Source organism: Nymphalis io, chromosome 28, assembly GCF_905147045.1.
Source record: "Nymphalis io chromosome 28, ilAglIoxx1.1, whole genome shotgun sequence".
Lineage (NCBI taxonomy): Eukaryota > Metazoa > Arthropoda > Insecta > Lepidoptera > Nymphalidae > Nymphalis > Nymphalis io.
In genome coordinates this window covers 7,082,309-7,108,959 of record NC_065915.1, presented here as the reverse complement: position 1 = coordinate 7,108,959, position 26,651 = coordinate 7,082,309, and the positions used below count along the sequence as shown (strand labels likewise).

The window sequence follows — 26,651 nt, the reverse complement described above, 5'->3', positions numbered from 1 at the left end:
TTCATATTTTTGTTTAATTTTATTCAATTTTATAGTAACAGTAACAGCTTGCGAATATCCCACTGCTGAGCTAAGGCCTCCTCCTTTTTTTTTGAGGAGAAAGTTTGGAGCTTATTTCTCCACGCTGCTCCAATGCAGGTCGGTGAAATACACATGTGGCAGAATTTCAGTGAAATTCGACACATGCAGGTTTTTCTCACGATTTCTTCACTGTCAAGCTATTATATATATATTCATACGAGATGAATTATAAACACAAATTTATATATAATTATAAACATAAATTTTATAGTAAACTTCTTTATTATCATTATTCAATAGAACAGTAAAATTTCCTTTAAAATAAAATTTTTTAATCTCTGCTCATAAATTTATTTTCCTTTACCTAAAAACGTTCCACACAAAAATATATAGCAACTAATTAAGAGCAACAATATAAAAAAAAAATTATCACTAAAGACAATTCACCAAGTATATGATATCAAATAATTACCCAGAACAAAAACATTGTTCATTTTTATCTTATATTAATATAAGGCTGAACAAGTTCATTTTGAACACCTTAATCTCAAGTCCGATTTGAAAAAAAAAGCGTTAAATAGTTAATTCATTGAAAAATCTGCTAGTGTGTGCGTGTAACTGTAGGCACAAGGGTCATAACATCTTAGTTCCCATGGTTATTGTAACCACTTACCATCAGATGGCCCGTTTGCAAACGTAAACGTAAACGTTTAAAAAAATGCAAATTAAACATATACTTAGTATCGAGTTCCGGTTTTAAGGGTGAGCCATTCTAACTGCAGGCAAGGCACATCTTAGTTCCCAAGTTTTTTTTTTTTTTTATATTCGCCGGCAGGGCAAATGAATCTACTCCACCTGATGGTAAGTGGTAGTAGAGTCCAAACGCGACGACGGCCAGTACAGACGGGAAAAACGTTCTGCACTAGCCGCCTTCGCCTTGCCGGCCCGCAAGATGCCTCTTCACGCCTCGTTTGAAGGAACCCGGGTTGTAAGAGGAGGGGAACACGTGAGCTGGTAAGGAATTCCATTTTTTGGAAGTGCGACAAAGAAAGGAGTTGCCAAATTTCTTTGTTCGCGATGGAATTGATGTCACAGTTAGGCGGTGACATCGAGAACCAGCTCGCGTGGACTTAAGAAGAAAGGGGGAAGCAGGAAGTTAAGTGGCGTTGCAAGGGATGGTTAATATTTCTTATATATAGCGCCAATGTCTATGGCGTAATAATATTATAATGTTATGGGTAGGAGGTAGGTAAATTACCATATTACTACTACGTATTTATATAATAATAATTTCTAAATAAATAATAAAGTTCGGAGATTCCTTTGTCTCTACAAAGAATAATCTCATATCATGTATTTTATAGGTGACATTGGCAGAATATATCAAACAGCGTAGATACTGGCCAGAAAAGAAAAAAAAAATATTGGCGTAACTTTGTAGTGTGTTTAAATGTGTGTTTGGATTTTTAAGAGTAATATAGTAAGTTATTTACATAGATTTTTATGATTTGATGTTCTACTTTTAAAAATAGCAATTCGAGGTTTTTATAAAATCAGTTTCACCTCTGGATGTTAAATATCTAATGAGTTTAATTAAAATTAATACAAATTGCTAGTTGAGTTTTTTTATGTTATTTTTTTTAATTATGACAACAAATTACAAATAGGGTTGAGTAAGTACAAAAATGCAAATTAAAAAAAAACACGATTTTTTTTTATAAATAATTTAATTTGTATATTGTATTGTATTGACTAATGAACTATAAATAAATAAATTAATTAACGTCTTAAATTAGGAGAGGGTTAGGAGCGGCCGGGACGGATACACCGGGACCGCCTTCTCGTGCGCTCTGTACGGCGAATTGTTTATATTTTCACCTAACTCCGATTCAGCTTCCTGTAAGTAACCAATGAATTCCACTGTCAATATATGTCATTTTGTTAATTAAAAAAAAATAGTGCGTGCGGGGGGGGGGGGGAGCTCCATCAGAAACGGTTTTTTGCGATATTTTTTAAACTCAAAAGATTTCTTTAAACGTCAAATATTTGCATCAATCTAAGAAATAATTGTAATATTTAATTACATCAACTAAATTTATTTAATATTACATTGAAACATAAATATTTTACATATTAATATTACAGAATTATATTTCTGTAAATATAACAATGTATTTTTTTTAATTTTTTTTTTGTAAGACAAATTTAAATAAAATAGTCCCTCCCGATTTCCACCCGACGCAAAGCGAATATTATATATAAGCTAATATTATAAATATTATAATATAACATTAATCTACAAAAAGAAGATGCAAACTGATTTAGTATTTTGTTTATTTGTTTAGTCTCTAGGAAGTTTAGACTTACTTTACATATTTATTATAGAATAGAATAGAATATGCTTTATTATACACCAAAAGAGTTACAGAATCATTTTAAACACAAACATAAAAAACCAAAAACTATTTTGTAGAAAAGGCGGTATTATCGCTAAAAGACCGATCTCTTCCAGACAACCTTTGGGAGAAGGACATGTAATAAATAAATAAAGCGGTAAGGAGGTGTACTGATCATCTCATCATATTTATTATATATTAAAGAATTCCGCTAGCTGCACCACGCTGTTCTAATTCGTGTCGGTGGAACACATGTTTTATAAATTCGACACATGCATGTATCCTCACGATGTTTTCCTTCACGTCGAATAATAAACACAATTGCTTAATATGTAACATAGTGGAGCTTGCCTGGTTTGAACGATTCAAATGCTAACAAGTGATATATGACAGCAATTCATTCGGCTCAAACTATGCCAACTGCAGACCTGCTACTGCTGCTACCGTATAAAAGATTTGAATCCATGATCTTAGAATCTACAGCCTTAAAAATCACAAGAGTGACGAGCGACGAGCTTGCTGCAATGCTGTTGCGCTTTTGCACTAGGCTTTCTTTTATCTTCATTTATAGTACGATATAATTATTTGAAACTCGAATATAGAACTTTACCTCAGGCTCCATACTCCTGGACCATGGTCCCCAGCCCGGTTCCTCCTCGTGCTCGTAATGGTGTTGATGCTGAGCATGTTCGTAGTATATCACCTGTAAACATTCAGTTTTCAAAATACAGATTGTATGTTAAAGGCTTCATTTTCATTAATTTGAACCAATGGCTAACTAGCCAGTTACATTTGTATACAAATAAAATATTACAATAACTTTTCGTGAATTGTCAAGCGTTACCGCCAGTTCGAATCGACAAAACACTGACAAGTTCCTTGATGTATTAATGCACTTTTTAGTATTACTAAATTATATTATTAGCGTCGTTATTGGCTACAAATGAAAGTAATTTATAATAGACAATGTCTCCAAAAGTTTATTCAACTTTGACCGTAAATATTGTCTTTTATCATACCCAAATGTAAAGCACTAGTTATATATATTGTGATCAAAATTTCTAAGGACCAGTTCTATTGCTTTTTCAAAAATGAATGTTTACTATACAAACTTTTATCCCCTTTAATATATATTGCACCTTCTATATTATATATATTCTACCTTTACCTTCAATATATATTAGTCATTTTGTTATTATGTTAATACTTATAAGAAATTAAAGAAAGTCGACAAATTTAAAAGAATTTATAATCGCAATACGAGTTGCAATCCGGCTCAGGTCACTTTCACTACTGTCTGACCTTATACTGACTGACACTAATAGTCTGACCCTAATTCGGACGCGGTCACGACCATCGATAATCGCTAACCGGCTTCCTGTAACACACTTATTATATAAATATGCAGAATTACTTATTAATTGACACTTTGTTGTGAGATCTGCTTTCACTGTTTTTTTATGTTTAGATTATGTGATTAAACGAAGATTGCAGGTTCAAACCCGCACACTGAATTTTCCTATAATCAAGGAACTAAAGAAACATTGAGCCATAAATTAATAAAAAATTTTTGCTTCTCAATATGTAATGTTATGTATGTACGAAAAAATATTAATGAAACTTTCTTTATGTTATAGGTAGGCGGACGGATAAACGGGGCACCTGATGTTAAGTGGAAACCACCGCCCATAGACATTGGCGATGTATTAAATATTAACCATTTCTTACATAGCCAATGTGCCACCAACCTTGGGAACGAAGATGTTATGCCCCTTGTATCTTTAGTTACACTGACTTACTCACCCTTCAAACCGGACACACAACAATACTAAGTATAGCTGTTTAGCGGTAAAATATCTGATGAGTGGGTGGTACCTACCCAGATGGGAGCGATTTATAAAGCCCTTATAAACATGTTAAAAATACAAACATAAACTCAATACAGGATTATCTATATATAATAAATAAGCTTCAATAAATTTAATTTAAATGCGATTGGTAATAAAGTATACAAATGTAGAGTTATTTATCAGCAAATTTATATAAAACAATAAATATGAAAGTAGACTGAATATCTAATATCAGGTTTTTTGATAAACCTTTCTAAGTATGGGTATGTAATGTTTGTTCACGATTTATGATATCTGGTCGAGAAAAGCCGTCAGACCAGTGATTGTGCTGGTTGCATACCAATTTGTTAGCGCCGTAAACAATAAATTGATATAAATTTTCAAGTCTTAGCTACGTTTATGATAACTGTAAACTTGTTCTCGTTGGGTAGCTTGAGGGCTCTAGCGAAGTAGCAAAAACAACGATAAACGGTACCGCAAACGTGTCTTCTAAGCAATTATGCTGACCTTCGAAGCCTAAATGAGACAAAAGCTACGAGTCATCTTAAAAAATGAAAATGGTGGATCGGGATTCGGGTACGACGAAGGGAGCGTCTCAGCCCTCCCGCAGTGGCTTAAAATATACGGTGTCAACCTAAGGCAATAGACACGTGAAGCGGGGGTTCGAGTATTTGCCGAACTGCTTTGAGAAGGATGGCGGTCACTTCTTCTTCTGAGAAGTGCCGCGGATAAGTTATATCAAACGAAGATGGTCGAGGGGTTCAGTGGGTACGAATCGCACATTACCAGATTACCCCAATGGCCCGGGTAACTTCATTAAGGATTCCACGTGTGGAAAAAAAATGGTTAACTTATGCAATTTAATATTTCGTTGAGGGTTTGAATCCTCAGTAACAGCCAGAGGAATTATAGCAGATACCAACTACAAGAGGAGGAAAGAAAAACAAACAACTTTGACTTTGAATTAAAATGATATCATTGGACGAAATCTAAACTAATCTATGGTATTCCTTGTGGACGTAAAAATGGCGTCTTGAAATGTCGACGATGTTGTTATCAGCACTTTGGAAGTGAAATTAAAGTGGATATGAGTCGTTAAGTGGAATATTGTTGTATTATAAATAAATATTTATTAATCAAGAATTGTTTGTTTGTATGCATTATTTATCAAAGATATTAGCAAATCTAGCGTTTATATAATAATAATAATGTCCTGGGACATTTTTCACGCACGGCCATCTGATCCTAAATTAAGCAGAGCTTGTACTATGGAAACCAGACAACTGATATACTACATATACAATTATTCTTTTGTAAATACATACTTATATAGATAATTATACCCAGACTCAGGACCAACGGAATGTTCATGCACACAAATATTTGTCCTGGGTGGGTATCGAACCCACAACCTTCGGCGTGAGAGGCAAACATCCACTAACCACGCCAACCGGTTCGTCTATATATATATATATATATATATTTTATACCTACTCCTTCTTCGGTTGGAATAACATATAAATAATATATAATTGACGACATTATTCACATTTTATTACATAACGGTTTAGCTAAATAGTTAATGGTGGTATTTATCAGCGTCGTTCTCTGCAATTATAAATACATAATGCATCGAGCACACCTGCGCGACGATGCGCAGCGGAAACGCGAAATCATATTTACGGCCATACATGCGTATATATTACTATAGAACATACACGGTTCATAGTTGACCATTGTTTTGTAAATAATTATTCTCTGTAGCTTTGCTTCGTTGCGCAAGTTGGTCGTACGTCCGTGACGTCATCCATCTTCTAACGTGCAATTACCTAAAGTGGTAACCACTGAGCTGATTTTGGTCATAGGTCATCGCATCTCTTAAAGGAAAACAGTAATACTTGATAAGTGTGGGGTCAAACACAGATGTACTCTCTCTAACCTCACTTTTATATTCGACTTGTTTCCGCCCACAGCTTCGCCCACGTGTAGGGAAGGGGTCAGGTCGTAGGTACCCTATAGTCTTTTCTGTCCCCCTGACAACGTGTATGCAAAATTACATCATGATCGGCTGAGTAGTTAAGAGTCAAGTCGTAAAAGCGTAACAAACATACTAATAAACTAACTCAATTTTGCCTTTATAATATTAGGATGGAATGTCAAATCTGACACGAGCGGTCAGTGATATATTGAGGCACGTGGTTATAAGCACTTATGTGGCAACTTCCAGACTCCGGGCTATTATTAAGAATTTACCCACAGAAAAACCCTAGACCTCGAGGTTCACGCTCTTATAAACTACTAGACTAAGGACGCAGTATGACTACATATAATTTAAATAAGTTATTTAGTAATCAATATTCTTATGTTAAAGATACAAAAATATATTTAATTAAATAAATAAAAATATTCTACTCATAACTAGTTTGATCTAGTGATTAAGCACCCGAACCGGATCGAACCAGTTCACATGTCAGTTTGTACTTAAACTGTGCTATGCGGTTTGACATAAATTGGTCTTGGAATCCAATCCATAAAACATTGAAATGGCTAAGTATACTAGGGGTTATATTATAATGGTCGATACTGGACGACTTATGGTTAGACTGGATGAATACCCTGTAGACCGATTAAGGAATCCAGAATCCCAGAAATACAACGAACATCCGTTCAAGGAAGTCAACTAGCACATTCCGAGTCAACGAAGAAGTCACCTGGACTCAACAAAACGAACACTTATATTGCAAATGAATGCCATATCTCTTTCAATCAAATCACCCTGTATATATATACATTAGTATAAAAAACTATATTATAATTAAGAACCTACCTTCTGTGGTTGTTGGTGCTTATTTTTCAACTCCACCCAGAACCTCGCCAAGTTGATTGCCAAGCCGATCAGCGCGATTATAAAGAATTTCACCTGAAATTATTAAGTGAAAACATTAGTAATAGCCAATATTGAGATATATAAATTCTCTCTTTCTTTCGTTGTTTAACTATCTACCCGCAAAACAACGTTTATAAATAAGGCTTTTATTTATAGGTTTTATTTAAATATCAAAAATAATATTTAAACATAACTTGATAACAACAAAAACAAATTCTTTAATCAAGTGTCTTATAGCTTTTGAATCATGAAACGGGATTATACATAATGTAAATATATAATTGTTTCGATATTACATAACAGAAAAGGTCACCCATCAATTTCACGGTTCGGTCAATGTATCTTAATACCTATTCCAATAGCAGGAGATAAATAAACAAGTTTGACCCGAATGACGTCATTTTTCGAGATCTAAAATGTAAAAAAAATCGTTTTCAATGTCGGTTAAGTTATTATCGGAACTTGAAGTAAAATTAAAACTATGTAATTGAATAAAACTGTTTTATATATAAAGATATAAAAACCAAGGACTGCAGTGCAGTTCTGTATTACTCACCCCTAAAATATTAACAACTGACTTATGCTGATATACTATTTTGTTGCGTGTATTATTGAAATGTTATAATTATTATGGTCAATATCGCATATCACTTCTCACATTTCACGACCGTCTTCTGCGGTGAGTTTATTCTTAAATACTGTTTGTAATACTTGATATAGAAAATGTGATTCTGATAATAATAAAATAAAATGTTAGTTACCTGTAATTTGAATGATAGAATCTGTAATAACGTTCCGATCTTCGCTTTAAGCACAGCTCCCAATATCAACAGTTTCAGAATAGCCTTCTTCTTCTTCTTCTTCTTGCCTCTTTGTTCTAATTTTAAATAATAAAAAAACAAATCATTCAAAATTAAGTAATCTTTAGATTTTACTGTATTACTTTCTACAACAATTACTACGTGCAATTTCTAAAAAATGTATAGTGAAATGAATTACATATCATACAAGTCGATAAAATATAATCTATATAAATTATTAAAATTAATGTCTGAGAAATCCGCGAATATTAAAACATCTTTCATTTGAAAATCTTTTTAGTTGAATATGTAACGCTTGCACATTTTCCAAGGCTTTTGAATTTTCGGATTGTCAGTGCCCGATTTGGTTCATTTTTGTAATTCCACAATTTAGTTGAAATCGGTGTAATAAAAAAGAGAATAAGATGTCGTGAAGACTTTTTAAAGTTTGTTTTATGTTTGCACTGTCTTAGTTACCACAAACTATATTAAAAAAAATTGGACCTTTTATTTGTCGTCCCTAAAATCGCCGCTATAAGCTCAGTCCTACTCAGTCTGCTGATAACTCCATAGGTATAGGTCCTTGTAATGAATTTTAATAACTTTCGACGTTGGAAACAAGTTTGACAATCACTGACCAATTTGTTTTGGTCATGGGTGACCAGTTTATAAATACCCAATGCTTATATAGAAGATTGTAATTCATTCAAATTCAAGTCAATTGATTTAAGTAAACAAATTACTTAAATTACAGACAGTTATTTTTTTAACATTATTTACAATTGACTTAAGAATTTCTAAAGTATCGTGTAATTAGAAAAAACTACCAAGATTGGGGGCAAACATTTGCACCAACGCATTCTTAACGGTCAAAAATTGGTCGCACTGGTGCAAATCTTTGTACGTGCATGTAACATGCAATGATGCCATGCTTAAATGAATTTACGTACTACAAATCACTATTTAATTACCATACAAATCATATTTCTAACTACTTCTACTACGTAATTAATGTTGGTGTATTTGTTTTAATAACTAAAAGAGATATTTCTATTTTCAAAAACACACTTACGTATACCGTTTTCATTCACCGATACACTTCAAACAGAAAGAAACGAAATTATCATAAATATTATAGAGGAATCTTTACATTTTTCATCACTTTAAAATATGAAAATATATTTATTGTTATATACTTTTCTTTTAAAATAGGTTTGTGGTAAATTCGCCACCTGATGATAAGTAGTTACAAGAAATATGAACCATAGTAAGGGATGATAAATATTTCTTGCCACCAATCTTGGAAAATAAGATGTCATAACCCTTGTGCCTGTAGCTATATTGTCTAACTATTCTATATAATCAAACAGGCGACAATAAAAAACGGACAGACGTATATACTATCGTTTTATTTAAAACTATCAAGCTAGATTTGTTTATAAGTCATTTTGTACTCGGGGGAGGAAAACATCGTTAGGAAATATACATGCAACGGTGGAAATTCCGGCACATTTATCCACCTACTGCATCGGAGCAACGGTGTGATTCTAGTGAAATAAACTCCTTTTTAAAAAGAGCAATCTGTTCCTTTTCTATAATATATTTACTCAATGAATCTTTGATCAAATCAAAACTATCAAGAATCAAAAATAAGAAATATAGCATAAGATCAAGCTCCATACGAACCTTCTACAGAACTGCGGTCTACGATTCCATTTTCTGAGTTTTCAGTGTCTAAAGCATGCTCTGCCATTGCGTCTAACGCTTTAGCTCCAAGACTCCATGCGTCAGTCATAATATCCCTGCCCTTTCTAGTGGTTTCATTCTGTCCTACAACCCAGGACTGTACTCTTCCAAAATTCCGACCTTTCTCCTCCATCTTCTTCATGGGCGTCATGACTGGTTGGATTAGTTGTATCTTCGATGGTTTCTGTTTCTTCTTCTTGATTTTCTTCTCATCATTACCTGATGTTGAGATTGTTATGCTGTCTGTACCTCCTCCATCATCGTGCTTCTTTCTAGATAAAGCTCTGTAATAAAGAGTATTATTTTCATGAGTGATGGAGTGACTTTTCCCTAATCAGTTTCAGCTGAAACAAAAATTGAACATATAATACGAAAGCAAGTTTATGTGTCTGTTTGTTGGCTACACCTAACCGAACACATGGCAATATAGTTTGACACAGAGGTAGCCTGGAATCTAGAAGAGTATATGCATATTAGTTATATATATAGTATTTGAGTAAGAACGTGTACTATATTATGTAACTGAGGGTATATTTTGAGTGTCAAGTTATTTGAGTTTTGTATGTTTGTACATGCTTAACTGTTAATGAATTATCTGTCTGTATTATTTACTTTTTGTGTGTGTTGGAAGAAATCTCTGGCCTTTTATACTAACTTCTCTTTTGATATATTTTGTAAATCTTTTTTTAATATAAAACCGTTGGTTCTGCGCCTGAACTCTTTCCGGTCGTGTCGGATAACCGTCCCATCGGATTATGAGATTTAGGGAATAGAGAGCGCACCTATGTTTGCGCAGACACTTGTACACTATAATATCTCCCGCGCAGTTGGCTATTCCCTCTTGAGATTGGCCACCGTGGCCGAAAACGGTCCGTAGGACATTATGTATATTTATATATATAGTAGTCCATTGGATATACTGGAGAAAGTTCTGATGAGAGACCAACAGCCTTACGAGGCACAGGAATGATAATACTTCCAAACTTGCCGAAATCGGTCCGGAGAACATTATTTATATTTTATTACAGTAGTATTTAATAAATTGTGATCTTGAAGGCAAAATATGACCTCTAATAAGAAAAAAATAAAGTGTAGGTGTTGGTTTATCTGTTTGAGAATAGCAGTCTTCCATAATTTTTGACAGATCACCATTAAATTTGCTACATATATATGTGTTTTTTCATGAAGAACGTTTTGTCCTAACTCACTAGATGACGCTGCAGCGTATGAACTTCTATAACGTTCAAGCGATTGTTATGTCACAGAATTTTATCGTAAATAACTTTCCAGTACAATAAATCTAGCGAGTTTTCAATTTTCAAACAATTTTTCTATAGTGTACAATTTAGATGCTCACTAATATTATAAATGCAAAAGTGAGTTTTTACATTGATACGATGTTTAGCGCTGGAATAATAAATCTTGTATAACGGAACCATAACTCTATATATATATATCTTCCTAATCGGTAGCTTCACTTAAAATTCGCTAGTGGTAGGACTTTGCGCAAGCTCGCCTGGGTAAATACTACCCACTCATCAGATATTCTACCGCAAAACAGCAGTTGTTGTGTTCCGGTTTGAAGAGTGTGTGAGCCAGTGTAATTGCAGGCACAAGCGACGTAATATCTTAGTTCCCAAGGTTGGTGGCGCATTGGCAAAATAGGCGATGGTTAACATTTCTTACAATGCCAATGTCTATGCGTTGGTGACCACTTACCATCATATGCCCGTCCATCCTACCTACACTATAAAAAATAAATTGTAAAATTACCGTATCATTAAGACGTGTAGATTTCGAATATAGATTTTTTTGTATCGATTTAATATATAGCCTAGAGGGTTAGACGACGAGCTTTTAACAATTGCTGAAGCGATTTAGACCTTCGGTTTCGTCTTATTAAATTAAATTGTTGATCACGTGATATGTCGAATAAATATATAACTTACATACATTTCGGTCATTTCTACAAACACTGATTTACTTTTGATTCAGCTCAAACTCTTATTTATTAACTGTTATTCATTCTATTTTGCTTACACATATGTATATCTTAAGCATTGAAAGTAGAAACAAGCGCGTCCTGTGTTGTTTGTTTAAGTTTTCTCTTCAAAGAAATCTCTGAGCTAATAGACAGTTCAAATATTTAATTTAGTACTTCGAATTTCACACATTACATTTGTTCGAATACCTTATTTTATGTCTATGTATTATATATTTTATGTCTATATGTATTTATGCCGATTATAAGCCGAGATGGCCCTGTGCAAGCCGAGATGGCCCTGTGGTAAGAACGCGTGAATCTTAACCGATGATCGTGGGTTCAAACCCGGGCAAGCACCACTGAATTTTCATGTGCTTAATTTGTGATTATAATTCATCTCGTGCTTTACGGTGAAGGAAAACATCGTGAGGAAACCTGCATGTGTCTAATTTCACTGAAATTCTGCCACATGTGAATTCTACCAACCCGCATTGGAGCAGCGTGGTGGAATAAGCTCCAAACCTTCTCCTCAAAAAGAGGAGAGGAGGCCTTTAGCCCAGCAGTGGGACATTCACAGGCTGTTACGGATTACGGATGTATTTATGTGTTATACAATAAGTCGATATCTTCGAGCTGACCTAATGGTCGAGCTAGGAAGTGCTTAGTGAAACTACTTGGTGGTAGGGCCTTGTGCAAGCCCTGTAAAAGCCCTGTAATATGGGTATGTACCACCCATTCATCAGATATTCTAACGTGAAAAAACAATATTCAGAATTGTTGTGTTCCGGTTTGAAGGGTAAGTGAGCCAATGTAACTACAGGCACAAGGGACATAACATCTTGGTTCCCAAGTTGGTGGCGTATTCGCGATGTAGGGAATGGTTGGTATTTCTTACATCGCCAATGTCTATGGGCGGTGGTAACCAATTACCATCAAGAGGCCCATTTGCCAGTGCGCGTACCAATTGCATAAAAAAAAATATTCTTGAATGGCTGATAGATAAACCATTATATTGTGTATTATTATTATATTGCATTCATTTGCTTACTTTTGATGCATAAATAAACAGCTATTATAATACATTAATTAAAAATTAATTATATCCAAGCAAAGAGAGACTTTATGGTAGTTTCTATATGTTAATTTTGACACCATAGCTAGAATGGTAAGGTATGAATACCCAAAACGGAAATCGTACTCCCGTTCATCGATATTCTCGACATAGCAGCTTTCACTAACGGAATTGACGTATGATCTACATACAAATGACCGTCACCTATTTCGGCTCACTTTTTATTAACAAATTGTAGTCATATATATGATGATATATTGAGCGGATTCGTCAAAAGACGCCATTCAAAAGTAAGTAAGCCCTTGAAGTTTTTACGTCATTCGAAGGTTTAATACCTAGCATTTTTTCATTTATATACATGTATTACTAGTATAAAATGATAATGATACTTATAACCATAAATAAAAAAAATGTCCATTTGAAATTACCTCGTAGAACTTATATGTCATCAGGTATGAAAGTGCACCAGTTGGGCTGATACGGCATGATTTTTCCGACATCTTCAACACTCACCGTCATATTTCAGCCCATTTTCACACGCCTAATGAATTATACACCTAAACGGGAGGTTTCATGAATCACTTCGTCTAGTGTATGAAGATCCGTTCGGTAGTTTTAAGGTTATCACGTTGAAACACACAGACGCGGCGGGGCTATGTTTTACACTATGTTGTGATATGTTATTCCAGTGTTAAACATTAAAATATAATATTACCTACTGTGTTTAATTTTAAAGAAGATCTAGTTTGTAACAGAAATAATTTTAGACTCCATGTAAAGATACTTTATCTTTCTATATATCTATCTATTTGTTAACGGGCAGTTGTGACCATTAAAGCTAACATCTCCTATCAAACTCTATTCCTAACATTCCACGTCAGCTTAAACTTCCATTCGACGTTGCAAGGCCCGACACAGCGTCAGCTGTCAATAAATATGTTAACAGCGAACGGCGTCTTGATCGCAACAATAGTAAACAAATTAATTCATGGGCGCTGTTTTGAATTTTGACATTTTGTATTGACGCTATTCATGTTTACGCTGCAATGTTTCCCCAACGTCTACGACCTCAGTATGTCGACTAGCGTTTTAAAAAAACAACAGTACATTCCTAAGTGCACGATGCGTCGTACGGTGTGACAACGGTCGATGGCGTTTACACCACATGCGAACCATGAAGGCCGATACGTCTATCTAAATTAAAAATAACCCAAAATACCATGTATGTGCAGTTTGAAACTTGTTCCGTGGTCTGTTTCAATGTATTCGGAAGTCGTAAAAAGTTGATTTATAATTCAAAGCCTTTTTAAGTGAGGTTAGTTTTAATCGTTTGGTATTTCATCGTCATTTTAAGGCTTAATAACTTTGATTGTATTTATATTGTTTATCATTGATTGTTATTAAATATATAGAAACAAAATGGTATAGTACTTCGCAAATAGCTCTAAAAAATATATAAATAAGGTTTTGCGCAAGCCCATCTGGGTGTTATTAATCTTTTACTGTACTTTTACTAGTATGTTATTAATCTTTTACTACACGGACTTGCATGAAGCCTTGCCACCTAGTAAAATCAGTTGGAATCGACTTGTAATAATATCCTGGGATATGATTCACACACGGCCATCTGATCCCAAGCTAAGCAGAGCTTGTACTATGGAAACCAGACAACTGATATACTACATATACTACTTTTCTTTTGTAAATACATACTTATATAGATAATTACACCCAGACTCAGGACTCAGACATGTTCATGCACACAAATGTCTGTCCAACTTGTGTGTATAATAATCGAAGAATGTTCATAATTTTCGCTTTCTCTTTAAGCATCCTATAAAATCATATTGAAACGAGTTTCGACAGCGGTCAGTATCGTGAGTCATGTCGGAAACTGTTTTCTCTTAAGGATTTGCTCTTAATTTTACCCATCGATCTCGGTTTCTCTGACACAAATCGCGACTTTCATACTTCCCGACTAACTTTTCGACATTTCATTTCACCTATATATTGTTAAAAAGTGATTTTTTATTATTGTTCATTAAAACCAGTTCAGTACAGTACAGTAACAGCCTGTTAATGTCCCACTGCTGGGCTAAGGCCTCCTCTCCCTTTTGAGGAGAAGGTTTGGAGCTTATTCCACCACGCTGCTCCAATGCGGGTTGGTAGAATACACATGTGGCAGAATTTCAATGAAATTAGACACATGCAGGTTTCCTCACGATGTTTTCCTTCACCGTTAAGCACGAGATGAATTATAAACACAAATTAAGCACATGAAAATTCAGTGGTGCTTGCCCGGGTTTGAACCCACGATCATCGGTTAAGATTCACGCGTTCTTACCATTAGGCCATCTCGGCTTTCACCAGTTCAGTGACTTTGTCGTAATGACATAACAAACATACATTAACGCTGTAGAATCTATACAAATATTATATAAGTGAGAGTAACTCTGTCTGACTGTTATGCTTTCAAGGCTGAACTACTGAACCGATTTTGATGAAATTTGGCATGAAGAAAGCTTGAACCCCAAGAAAGGATATAGGCTACTTTTTTTACCTAATACTCGCTCCATCCTGATACGCAGGCAAATACTAGCTTATAATAATATTTGTCTAATATTAATTAGGATGGCTGTCGTTGGAATACGTGAATTTTAACCTGCGTGTGGCGGATGGAAATGTGCCACAGGTCCACTACCCGCATTGCAACAGTATTGTGGAATAAAATCTAATCCTAGCAGCGGGGGCTATTTATTCAGGACAAACATACACTGCAAACATATTGTTAAAATAAATGACTGGAAAAATATATATAACAAAAACAAAAGGAAATTAAATATTAAGTAATGATTATAATAAAACATTAATTAAAATTACAAAAAAAATAACAAATTTATATACACAGTCATAATACTATCTTGTTGCGATGTCTGCAACTGTGATGTGTCGTGATTACAGTACAGTACAGTACAGTAACAGCCTGTGAATGTCCCACTGCTGGGCTAAGGCGTCCTCTCCCTTTTAAGGGGAAGGTTTGGAGCTTATTCCACTACGCTGCTCTAACGCGGTTGGTAGAGTACACATGTGAAATAATTTCAATGAAGTTAGACACATGCAAGTTACCTCACGATGTTTTCTTTCACCGTCAAGCACGAAATAAATTATAATCACAAATTAAGCACATGAAAATTCAGTGGTGCTTGCCCGGCTTTGAACCCACGATCGTCGGTTAAGATTCAAGCGTTCTAACCACTAGGCCATCTCGGATTATCGTGATTAAGTAATAATGATATGAACAAACACTCCTTAAACCTTGATATTGAGGATATATCGTAATTGACACGACATTACATTACTTACAATAACACTATTTGATTTATTGCCTATATATATGTACATATATATTATATACATCTGTGTATGTACATATCCTATAACATCTAACTTGGTATCTTGTACAACTAGTACACCACGGACATTAAAAATTCCGCTGAGTTTCTTTTGCCGGTTCCTCTCAAGTGTAAGGTGTTTATTTTTATTTATTTATTTATTATTTATTAATCCTTTACTGTGCACACTTTACAAACATTTAGTAACATATGATAGCAGGTAGAACATACAGTATGCAAAGGCGGCCTTATCAATAATAGTGATCTCTTCCAGGCAACCTCTGTGAAGAGAAATGTTTATATGTTTTAGCCAGGATCATTAATCGGGCATAGTGTGCGAACAACTTATACTTAAAATTTATTGAGCTTAATACAAATATGTAATATACCAACCTAGATACATATATATACATATATACATACATACATACAAACAAACTTATATATGAAATAAATGACCATTTCTATTTCATAAATATTTTTGACTTTTGACTAAAGTTGCTTGGAAGAGATCGATATTTTAATACGGCCTTACGATACAATTAGTTTTCATTGATAGTTAGAATTCCTAATTTGAATTAATATTATAAAAAGATGTAATTTATTTATTTATTGAGATTATCTTATCACTGAACACATAAAATTAACAACTTAAGCAGATAGTTTTACGGAGGGATACGACTTTAAAGGCATGAACAACATCGACCATTATACAATAAAAACAGTTTATCATTCGGTTTCCAGCCTTGGCGCTGTAAGACGTTAACTATCCCTTACATCGCCAATGCGCCACCCACCAGAACCAAGATGTTTCTGTCTTGTGCCTATAGTTACACTGATCACAACAATATTGTATTGCTGCTTGACGGTAGAATAATGAGTGGATGATACCTACCTAGATGGTCTTGCACGAAACCCTACGGCGAAGTAAATTTTCTTATGGTATTACGTATGGTCTCGTAGTCTTTTACTATTCAATTAGAATGCCTTTTGACTTACCTCGCCATGCCCCTTTGGACGAAGTCAGTGATCCCCGCCAGAGACAGTTCAATCTCTTCTCCAAGTTTCGAAGGCATTTCTTCAAATGATCTGCCTGATGATCTCACTTCAGCGTCCGCAGCATCTGAAGCAAGATTAAATTATGCTTATACTGATAAATTAAATAAAATAATTGATACCGTAATCAGCATTGTAGAAGACGCTTCAAATATACACTAGAGGAAAGGCGGCCTTAACCCATCTATCGGATATGTACCTTTATATTAAATTTATCCGTATACTTATACTCAAAAACGAATCGTTTTGCTTACGGGTGGTAGAAATTTCCACATATTCCATTTATGAATACGAATTTAGACCACTGAGGGAAAAGAAGTATATATTAATTTACGAATTAAAATCTATTTGACTTTGAAGATTATAATTAATCAAAGACAATTTTTTAATACTGAGAATAACTTTCATTCATTATAAAGCGACAATGGGAATAAAAGAATGAATGGTTGCTTGTATTCAATGAATGAATGCGAAGCGTTTCACTTTTCATAAGACCAAACACAGCATCACATTTTAATACATTTTGTTTGTATAAAAGATGATTTAGCTTATATACTTTAAGGAATTACAATAACATAATAGCTTTTGGCAAAGCATTTGTTTACTAAGGCTTTTATTATACCTATCCCTATGCTTTGCTCTTGTACGCTAGTCCTTGCGTATTGTTGACAGGTGGCATCCTGTTATCCATACATGCGTTACCGAAATACCTCCCAAAATAAACCTCAGCTGAATTTTCACACCGTTAATTCTGCTAATTAATACGAATGACTACGAAACCGACACCGATATATCATATACCGATATATATAACGGACGCTTTAAGCGACCCTATACTAAAGCCGAGCATCAAAACGACATTGTAACGTCGAACCGCATTTGTTTTTCAAAATCGTTCAGCGGGCACTATCTCCATGGCGACCATAGCACAAATTGTGTTTGTGCAGTCCAAGAAACTACTCTTGCTGAGACTTTGGGCTACGACTGCTTCCGGTTGTATTCCGAACCAACTTCGACCGGGACCGTAAATTGATTGTTAGCAGAAAAAGAAGATAAACGGCAACGATTTCGAATTCGGAGAAAACGGTTTCTTTACGATTATTTCTTCAACGCCGAGCACGAGATGAATTATAAACACGAATTAAAAACATGAAAGCAGTGGTGTTTATCCGGATTCGAACCTTGGCTCATTTATATACTAGTCTCCGGACGCAGCGAACCGTTTAAGGAGAGGGGTGATGTCATATCCTATGTCCATTCTGTATCAATTACAACGGATATGCAAAATATCATGATAATCAGATGAATAGGTAAGACGTAAAAGTGTAACAAACAATCTGTCTTTCGCATCTATAATATTAGTAAGGCCTAGCTAGTAACTAAGAAAAGCCTTTAGGCGTCTATATAGTTTATTATATCAACGCATTGGAGAAAATATTAATAGTCATATTTAAATTTAATATTTTTGTGTATATTTTTCTTAAGCGCACTAAAAAAACTTCCGCGATGCATTGTTTCAATACTTTGTAATAAGGTTTCAAGGTTTCAAAAGTGGAGCATGCGTGTTTCGCAGCCATTAGCGCACAACACCACAACGGAGAAATTAAACAAGTACCGACGTGATATAAAGTCTTTTGTTTTCTAGACTGTGATCGAATTACAAGTTGGTACCGATAGATAGCACTTATTAAATTATTTACGTTTCTGAATCACGCTGGCTAGATTTTCGTTACTTGGTATATATCTATCCCGACCCAACAACTCGTCCTTTGTAACGGATGGCAAACAATGATACCGCAGTCAAAAGGGCACAGCCCTTGGAGCTGCCATCATCAGACCTCATTTTGAAGGGGATGTGTAAAGTCACGAAAGTGAAATTCCTTTCAGACGTCGACGACGTCCTTTTTTGTGCTGGACACACTTTTACGCGTTTCCCCCACATGAAGTGGGTTTCTAAAAACTAGCGCTATCCACTTCCGTTTATTGTGGGGCGTCGCATCGCTTGTGCATGCTACCGTGATGCCTCGAGTCGAGGGCGTCCTATGCCGAGTTCTGGCCTCACAGAAGGCAATCCCCCATAAATTTTCACAACCAGTACCCTGGGGGGGGGGACAACAAAGTAATTAGTAAGAAACTGATAACTAAAAAAGATACATGAATCTAACACCTACCACCCTCTTCTCCAAAGACGCGGGCGAAAACATTTTTTTAATAAATGTTGCCATATCTCACGAATATCTAAAGCGTGCGGTGTGTATATTTCAATCTTAATCTTGTTATTACGCTATCACGATGTGAAAGTTGTTTGTTAAACAAGTATATATTAAATAAAGTGTATATATGTAAGTCTATGTACGTTCATTTATACATTTTTAATTAATTTGTTAAAATTGATAATAAATATTGGCCAAAAAGGTACGCTCGAGGGATTTGAAACATCGAAAGCGATGGCCCTTTGACAGAATTTCACTAGTGACTAGTCACAGACGTAATCACTGTGAAAAATGTATGAAAATCCATGCGATAGCATTCGATTTCATCGCGTTTGAAATAATTCTATCTGTGTTAAATTCTTTTGCTTTAGGGAAGAATATTTTGTACTTTCGAAACGAAGCGGTAATTATAAACGTAAATAATTCTGGTAATTAAATTATCTGTTAATATCAGGCCGCTTAGATTATGCGTTTTGAGAGTTACAGAATTTACTATAAAAATATTGTTTGTTTGGCCTAGTAATTAATGTAATGTCATAAAAAACTTTGAAAAATTACTAAATAAATAATAAAACAATATTTTTGATATCCACACCACAATGATTATGTCAACAATTATTCATATGTAACGCATCTGGTCAATGATGATAGCCATACGGACAGACGTCAGAAACGCGTTCTTACGGCGGCTGGACTTTATAAGTTGTTTTTTTCATTGGCAGAATATTTTGTGCTTAACTATTAGATACATCAGAAAAAGAATAAAAAAAGTTATTATTTTTTAAAGACGCAGATTGCATTCATACATCCACAACAAATAATATCAGATTAAATAAAATTAAAATAACTTTCTTTTACTTACATAAAATTAAATATTCCCTAATATCACTTTCCGTATAATTACAGACGAACCGAGAACTTTCTACTTATTTAAAAAACACGACCGGTTATAATAAATACGTAAAATTAATCGTCCCACATTTTAAACTATGGGATGAGAAATTCCGATACACCATTTTGTTAAAATTATAATAATTTCACATTTGTACTTGAATTTCTTACGGTACAAGATCACTGCTCAATATATAAATAGCGTGTGTACATATGTAATTATGTGTTTAATTAACTATGTAATTTAATTGTAAGTAACTGCTCATTTTCTTGTGTTCTCTCTAGATGTTCATCTTTTTTAGTCTGTCTTACGAGTGGTTTAATTTCCCTCCATTAATAAATGAAGTTTAATTTGTTTTTTTTTTTTAATTATATTTATTAATATATAACGTTGGCTGTCGATGTGGGCATCTCAATTAATATTTATAATTCATCACGAGCAAGGAAAATATCCTTAAGGAACCATCACGTGTCAGGCGAATTGCTGCCGCGTGTACGAGTATACCCACCACGCCAAACTGGAGCAATGTGGAGGAGTAACCCCCAAACCCTCTTTTAAGCCAATTTATTTCATTTATTACTGAGTTGGCTCAGTCGATAGAAAACATAGTTCTCAATCAAGTTCCGTGAGGTTTAATCCGAGTGCACCACAGATAATTTAGAAACAAGTAAAAACATCGCGAGGAAACCTGCACGAGTCAAATAGAATTCTGACACATTTATCAACGATTTGAGAATTTTATCTTGGTTATAATATTAATTTCATAAATCGCTTTACAAACTCATTGTAAAGCGATTGATCGCTTAAATGAAATTAACTGAATTCAAGTAAGCTCTTCAAAGCATCTTTTGAATCGTAATGTTACAAGACTACGAATCGGAACTACAATTTACAACTAGATCGGGTTTACAATTTAGATATAGAATCTAAGACCCGCTAAGAAAATTAAAAAAAATGATTAAAATTAAATCCAAAAAAGGGCCAAAATAAATCTATTGAAAAACTATTGAGCTTAACAAAACAAAGAAAAATACCTCTTATATATTTAATTCAATTAATATTTTAGTTAAAAAAAATGCATGTGTCTAATTTCATTTAAATTATGCCACATGTATATTGTACCAACCGGCATTGGAGCAGCGTGGTGGTGGTTATTTACTTCAAGCCTTAAATAGCTATCATTTACTTGTACAGCTTACCAATCCTGGGGGCTGGTAATTTGCTATCCTTAACACAGGTTATCTTAATAGCCCATAAAGGAAAGCGAGTTCCAGTCGCCGAAAAAAAAAGAAAAACGGCAGTTGTAACCATGTAACCACATGTAACCACATAGATAGGTTGGTTACATAGAAGTCTGAAATGTTAAAATACTCGTGTTCTATCATTAAATTTAAGCTTATAAGAATAAGAAGATCTATAATAAGATTTGCATGTCATATATGTGACTTGACATGTATGTGTATTGTTAAAATGTATACTATCATGTTTTATGCAAATAAACAATTATTATTATTACGTTATTATTGTTTTGTCAACGGTACCATAAGCTAAATATCAGTTTAACCGCTTATATAGAACACATAGTAGGTTAAGTACTGTTAATAAGATATTGTAATAAAACTAATAATTTAAAACGAACTATATTTACGCATCGTATCGAGGTGAAGTTTGTTCGGCTGGCACTTTCTATTCTTTTAAACGATGACAGGTTGGTTTACCATTTAAGGCAATTTACCGGGATTCAAGTCTTTCACACAGTTACTGGTATCACCAGTGAAGTTTCGAATGTCATCAGTAATTGCATTTATGGTCAAAGCCTTGATTTATATCAATTTAACTAGCTGCCCCTCCCAAGTTTGTGCGGATAAAAATGGTCACTTTGAATTTCTAATCACTTTAAAGTTTAAATTTCCAAAAGTCCTTTCATAGCGATTGTTACGTTATAAAATGAACGTTTAAATTCAGCAATCCAGACTGAATAGTTTTGTCTGTACGCTGAAAGTCAGACAGGATTAACGATTTTATTTATTGAGCCGGTTGGCGTGGTTGGTAGATACTTGCCTTTCACGCCGATGATTGTGGTTAAGATTCCCACCCACTACAGACATGTTTGTGCATGAACATGTCTGTTTGTCCTGAGTCTGGGTGTAATTATCTATATAAGTATGTATTTACAAAAGAAAAGTAGTATATGTAGTATATCAGTTGTCTGGTGTCTATAGCACAAGGTCTGCTTAATTACGGGATCAGATAGCCGTGGGTGAATAATGTCCCACGATATTTATTTATTAATATATATATTGATTGTGTATCAGCTTGAAATAAATAGACTTAGAAATCGTTTGAACGATTGCGACCAAAGTTGGTACGTATATGTATTTTTTATAGATAAGACTTTAAACACTATACTTTGTTTGTAGCTCACAGCTAGACGCTGTATGATATCCGTTTCCGTTCAATCAATCGCCATTACAATTGGTATGTGTATATGTCAACGTAAAATCGTAAGTACCGTTAGTTTATTAAAAACCTGGACAGATTGTAAAATTTCGAAAAATTGTGAACGGAACATTCAATCAATATTAAACGGGCAATTATTACTTCGTGGCAGGGCTTTGTGCAACAATTCTGAGTAGATACCACCCACTCATCAGATATTCTACAAAACAGCCAGTACATACTTCGTATTGTTGTGTTTCGGTACTCACCGAAGTGAGTGAGCTAGTGTAACTGCAAGGGACAAAACAATTATCCGGCTTGGATATCGACGAATACTAACGCTACACTTTTTATCATCCATATAATACTTTATGGAGTAATACGTTTTCTTCACGTGTTATTTAAATTTATTAGTTGGCGAAGTTGGCGAGTCTGTATAAAAAAGGTTATTTTTTTTTTGCTTAAATAATGTATTTAACTCTTCTTAAACAAATCAGGATTTCGAAATTTATACAGAAAAAAAATACGCGTCGAACACTGAACCTCGTTTATTTATAAACGGTTAACAAATAAGATTTAAAAAGAACGATTAATAGAAATTTGAATTTAACCACCGTGACTTTGAAATAAATTGTTTCATCTCGGCAAATTCCTTGATATATTAAACCAATTACGTATTTTATGCTTTATAACGATGAACACAAGTGTCGAAATCGCATGAATAGATTATTATTGTTTTATCAGTTTACGGAGTTGCGGTACAATAAAATAACTTTCATTATGTTAGTTTGTGTTAAACAGAGGTGTTAAAGAAACATATAAAAATATGTTATTTGTTAAAAGAATATGAAATCCTCTCTTAATGGGTAAATAGTCTATATAAAAGCGGTAACTGTAAAGCACAGCTAGATATAATTATAATGATAATATATACTTAAAACCTTTGAAATTCGTTGCATCTTCTGGTATAATATTTATGTATAACATTTTAGTATCTTTTTAATAAGACATAACAAGAAAAGGTCTCAATTATTAGATTTTTTTTTAAAGATTAGGAAGGCGGACGAGCATTTGGGCCACCTGATGGTAAGTGGTCAAAAACCCCCATAGACATTGGCATTGTAAGAAATGTTAACCATCGCTTACATCACCAATGCGCCACCAACCTTGGGAACTAAGATGTTATGTCCCTTGTGCCTGTAATGACACTGGCTCTCTCGCCCTTCAAACAGAAACACAACAATACCAAGTACTGCTGTTTTGCGGTAGAATATCTGATGAGTGGGTGGTACCTACCCAGACGAGCTTGCACAATGCTCTACCACCAGCAAATATTTAAAATTATATAAAATGAAATGTTTGTTTGAACACTCGGATTAGAATATCAGAATATATCAATCCGATTTGTTAGTCGCGTTAAGTAGCCAATTTATTGTATAAGTTTATAGACCAGCGATACGCAACGATAGAGATGAAACCGAGCGAATCGCATAAATAATTGTAATTATATTAAAATAAATGGGTATTTTTTAAAATTTGTTTTAGTAGAACATAGGATAAACTGTGTACCGTTATGGTTAGACTTCGTCTGTAGAAATTCTAAGAAATGTCATCTTGACCGATTTCTAGACTAACCGCGCCCGACATGTTATAGTGCACAAGTGTGTGTGCAAACACAGGTGCACTCTCTATTGCCTTGCTCTTATGATGCGATGGGACGGCAAATCCGACACCACCGGAGTTCAGACACAGGACCAACGGCTTAACGGCCGAGGCACGGAAGAGTAAACACTGTTCAAGACTCCATACTGCTACTGAGATTTTTTAGACAGAATAACCCAATAACTTTTTAATGGCCCGACCCTGGGTTAGTACCCAGGATCTGCGGCAATACATTACGTGGGTTGTACCACGAGGCAAGCTAGTGTATCACAAGAAAATCATCAATTTTGATCTTCCCTTGAAATGTACTGTTTTCACATACGACCGTATCTTTTTGTAATTTTGTTTGTAGTTGTATCAAGTATGTCATTGTATTTAGTGATTATGAATAATCTAGAATCAAAGCGTCAATAGCGCAATGGTTTACGGGGCGCCTAGCGTTGTTAGTCGAAGGTTCTATCCTGACCCCTTGTCTACTGTCGTCCTAACCCGTCTGTCTCCTATCACAAGCTATACGCTTAATTGGAGGTGTAAATCAATCAACAGCCAATCGTTGTCCACTGCTGAACATAGGCCTCTCCGGAGGTGTAAATAGGAATAGTTAATTCCTTAAAACGGGCATTACAAGTATTATTTTAAAAAAAACCAGTTGTCATATAATTAGCTTATACGTATATAAATAAATAAAATTTCAAAATGACTGCCGTTTTTTATGTTCATATTTCCAAGTAAACAAAACCAAAACAATATTTGTATTATTTTTGTACTGAAGGTTAATTATCGCCCATATCATCGAAATTACGTTCAATGAAAAAATACTCCGAGAATTTGTGTCACTACATGCGGTTAGCATTTGTATAGTAACTATAATACTTATCAAATTACATTTATATTTTATTACAGAATGATATTATATAAAATAATTATATTTAAGATGTACAAAAAAAATTTATTTCAAAAGCTTTCAAGAAATAGTTTACAAAAATCGATTTTTTTTTGTTTTGTTAAAATAATTTGAAATTTTATTTTAAGCACACAGGTTTTTTAAATTACAAATATAATTTCAATTTTTTTTTGTGTAATTACCTGCCCATAGCCTCCTCTGCTTGTCTACATCTTTATCCCAGCTGTCAAGCAACTTTCCCGCCATTTCCCTCGTACAGGACCACGCGTCCCTCTCACCGAAACAGTCCATTAACGAATTAAAACTTGGCGCTAAATTCTTCCCTAAATTTATAACATATTCATAGGATCTTTCAAATAAACTATCACTTTTAACGCTTGTAAAAAATAGCACGAAAATTATTAAATTTAATTTCGACGCCATTTTGACGTTAATGTCAAAAATTCGCGCCTCGCTTTAAGTTTTTTTTTTCTTTTTTTTTATTATTACAATGTGCTAGTGCTTTCACGTTCAAGGTTGAACTGAATCATTGGTGTGAAAGTCGTCTTTATACATACTTCGTATTCATATACAGCCGTCGATCCCACACGTAGGGGAAAAGAAACTTAAGTGCGAAGGAGACAATGTTTATTTTTAATAATATTCGTTCTATTTCCATCTCTCTCGTATTTGTATATTAAATGGTTATTATAGGCCATGGTGTTTGTATACTTTCTTTTGGACGCAAGGAGTTTATCTTAAGTCATAACTGTGCGTATATTAAATTAAGATTTTTTTATCTGTTTCAATAGTTTGTTTGATTTTGAATCTATTATGGGCCTTCACAATTTTTTTTTAAATTTAATTTAGACTTTTTTACATTTTTTTAAATAGATCAAAATATAGTCTATTGTATTTATTATAATCATATATACATTATTTAAATATATCATTTTTATATAAATCCAAAATATACATATGATAATTCAACTTGTTCAATAAACATTTCACGATAAAAGACAATAAAATATTTATTGGAAAAGTAAAAGTAACTCACATTTTAAAGCACAGGTTTGTTATAATTAAGAGAAACGGACAATTTCGAATTAATGTAGGTCTTTAGTAATACTAAAGAAATTAAAAAAAAAAAAAACATATAATTATAAAAGTTAACTTTGAAATTATATTAAATTTTAAGTAAGTTTGTAGCTGTAAAATTAGTACAGAACCCTATAAGATTGTGATGTTATATTTGACCAAGCATTATAATGTTCAGACGAGCTGTAATAATTAACGCGCGTTTATTATTTAATAAATTAAAACGAAAGTATGTGAAGTGGTCTACATTGAAAGAGACC

The 26,651-nt window shown here is 34.0% G+C and overlaps 1 protein-coding gene across 1 annotated transcript; it reads right to left on the bottom strand.

Moving 5' to 3' along the window:
* Nucleotides 1-1,813: 1,813 nt before the first annotated feature.
* On the bottom strand, nt 1,814-25,619 carry LOC126779037 (uncharacterized). The gene is made up of 7 exons (XM_050502786.1): nt 25,497-25,619; nt 17,148-17,271; nt 9,821-9,984; nt 7,916-8,031; nt 7,095-7,187; nt 3,028-3,120; nt 1,814-1,918 (listed from the first exon to the last, which is right to left on the bottom strand). The coding sequence occupies exons 1-7, from the start codon at nt 25,603-25,605 to the stop codon at nt 1,814-1,816; spliced, it is 804 nt and encodes a 267-aa protein (XP_050358743.1). The 5' UTR covers nt 25,606-25,619.
* Nucleotides 25,620-26,651: the final 1,032 nt, after the last annotated feature.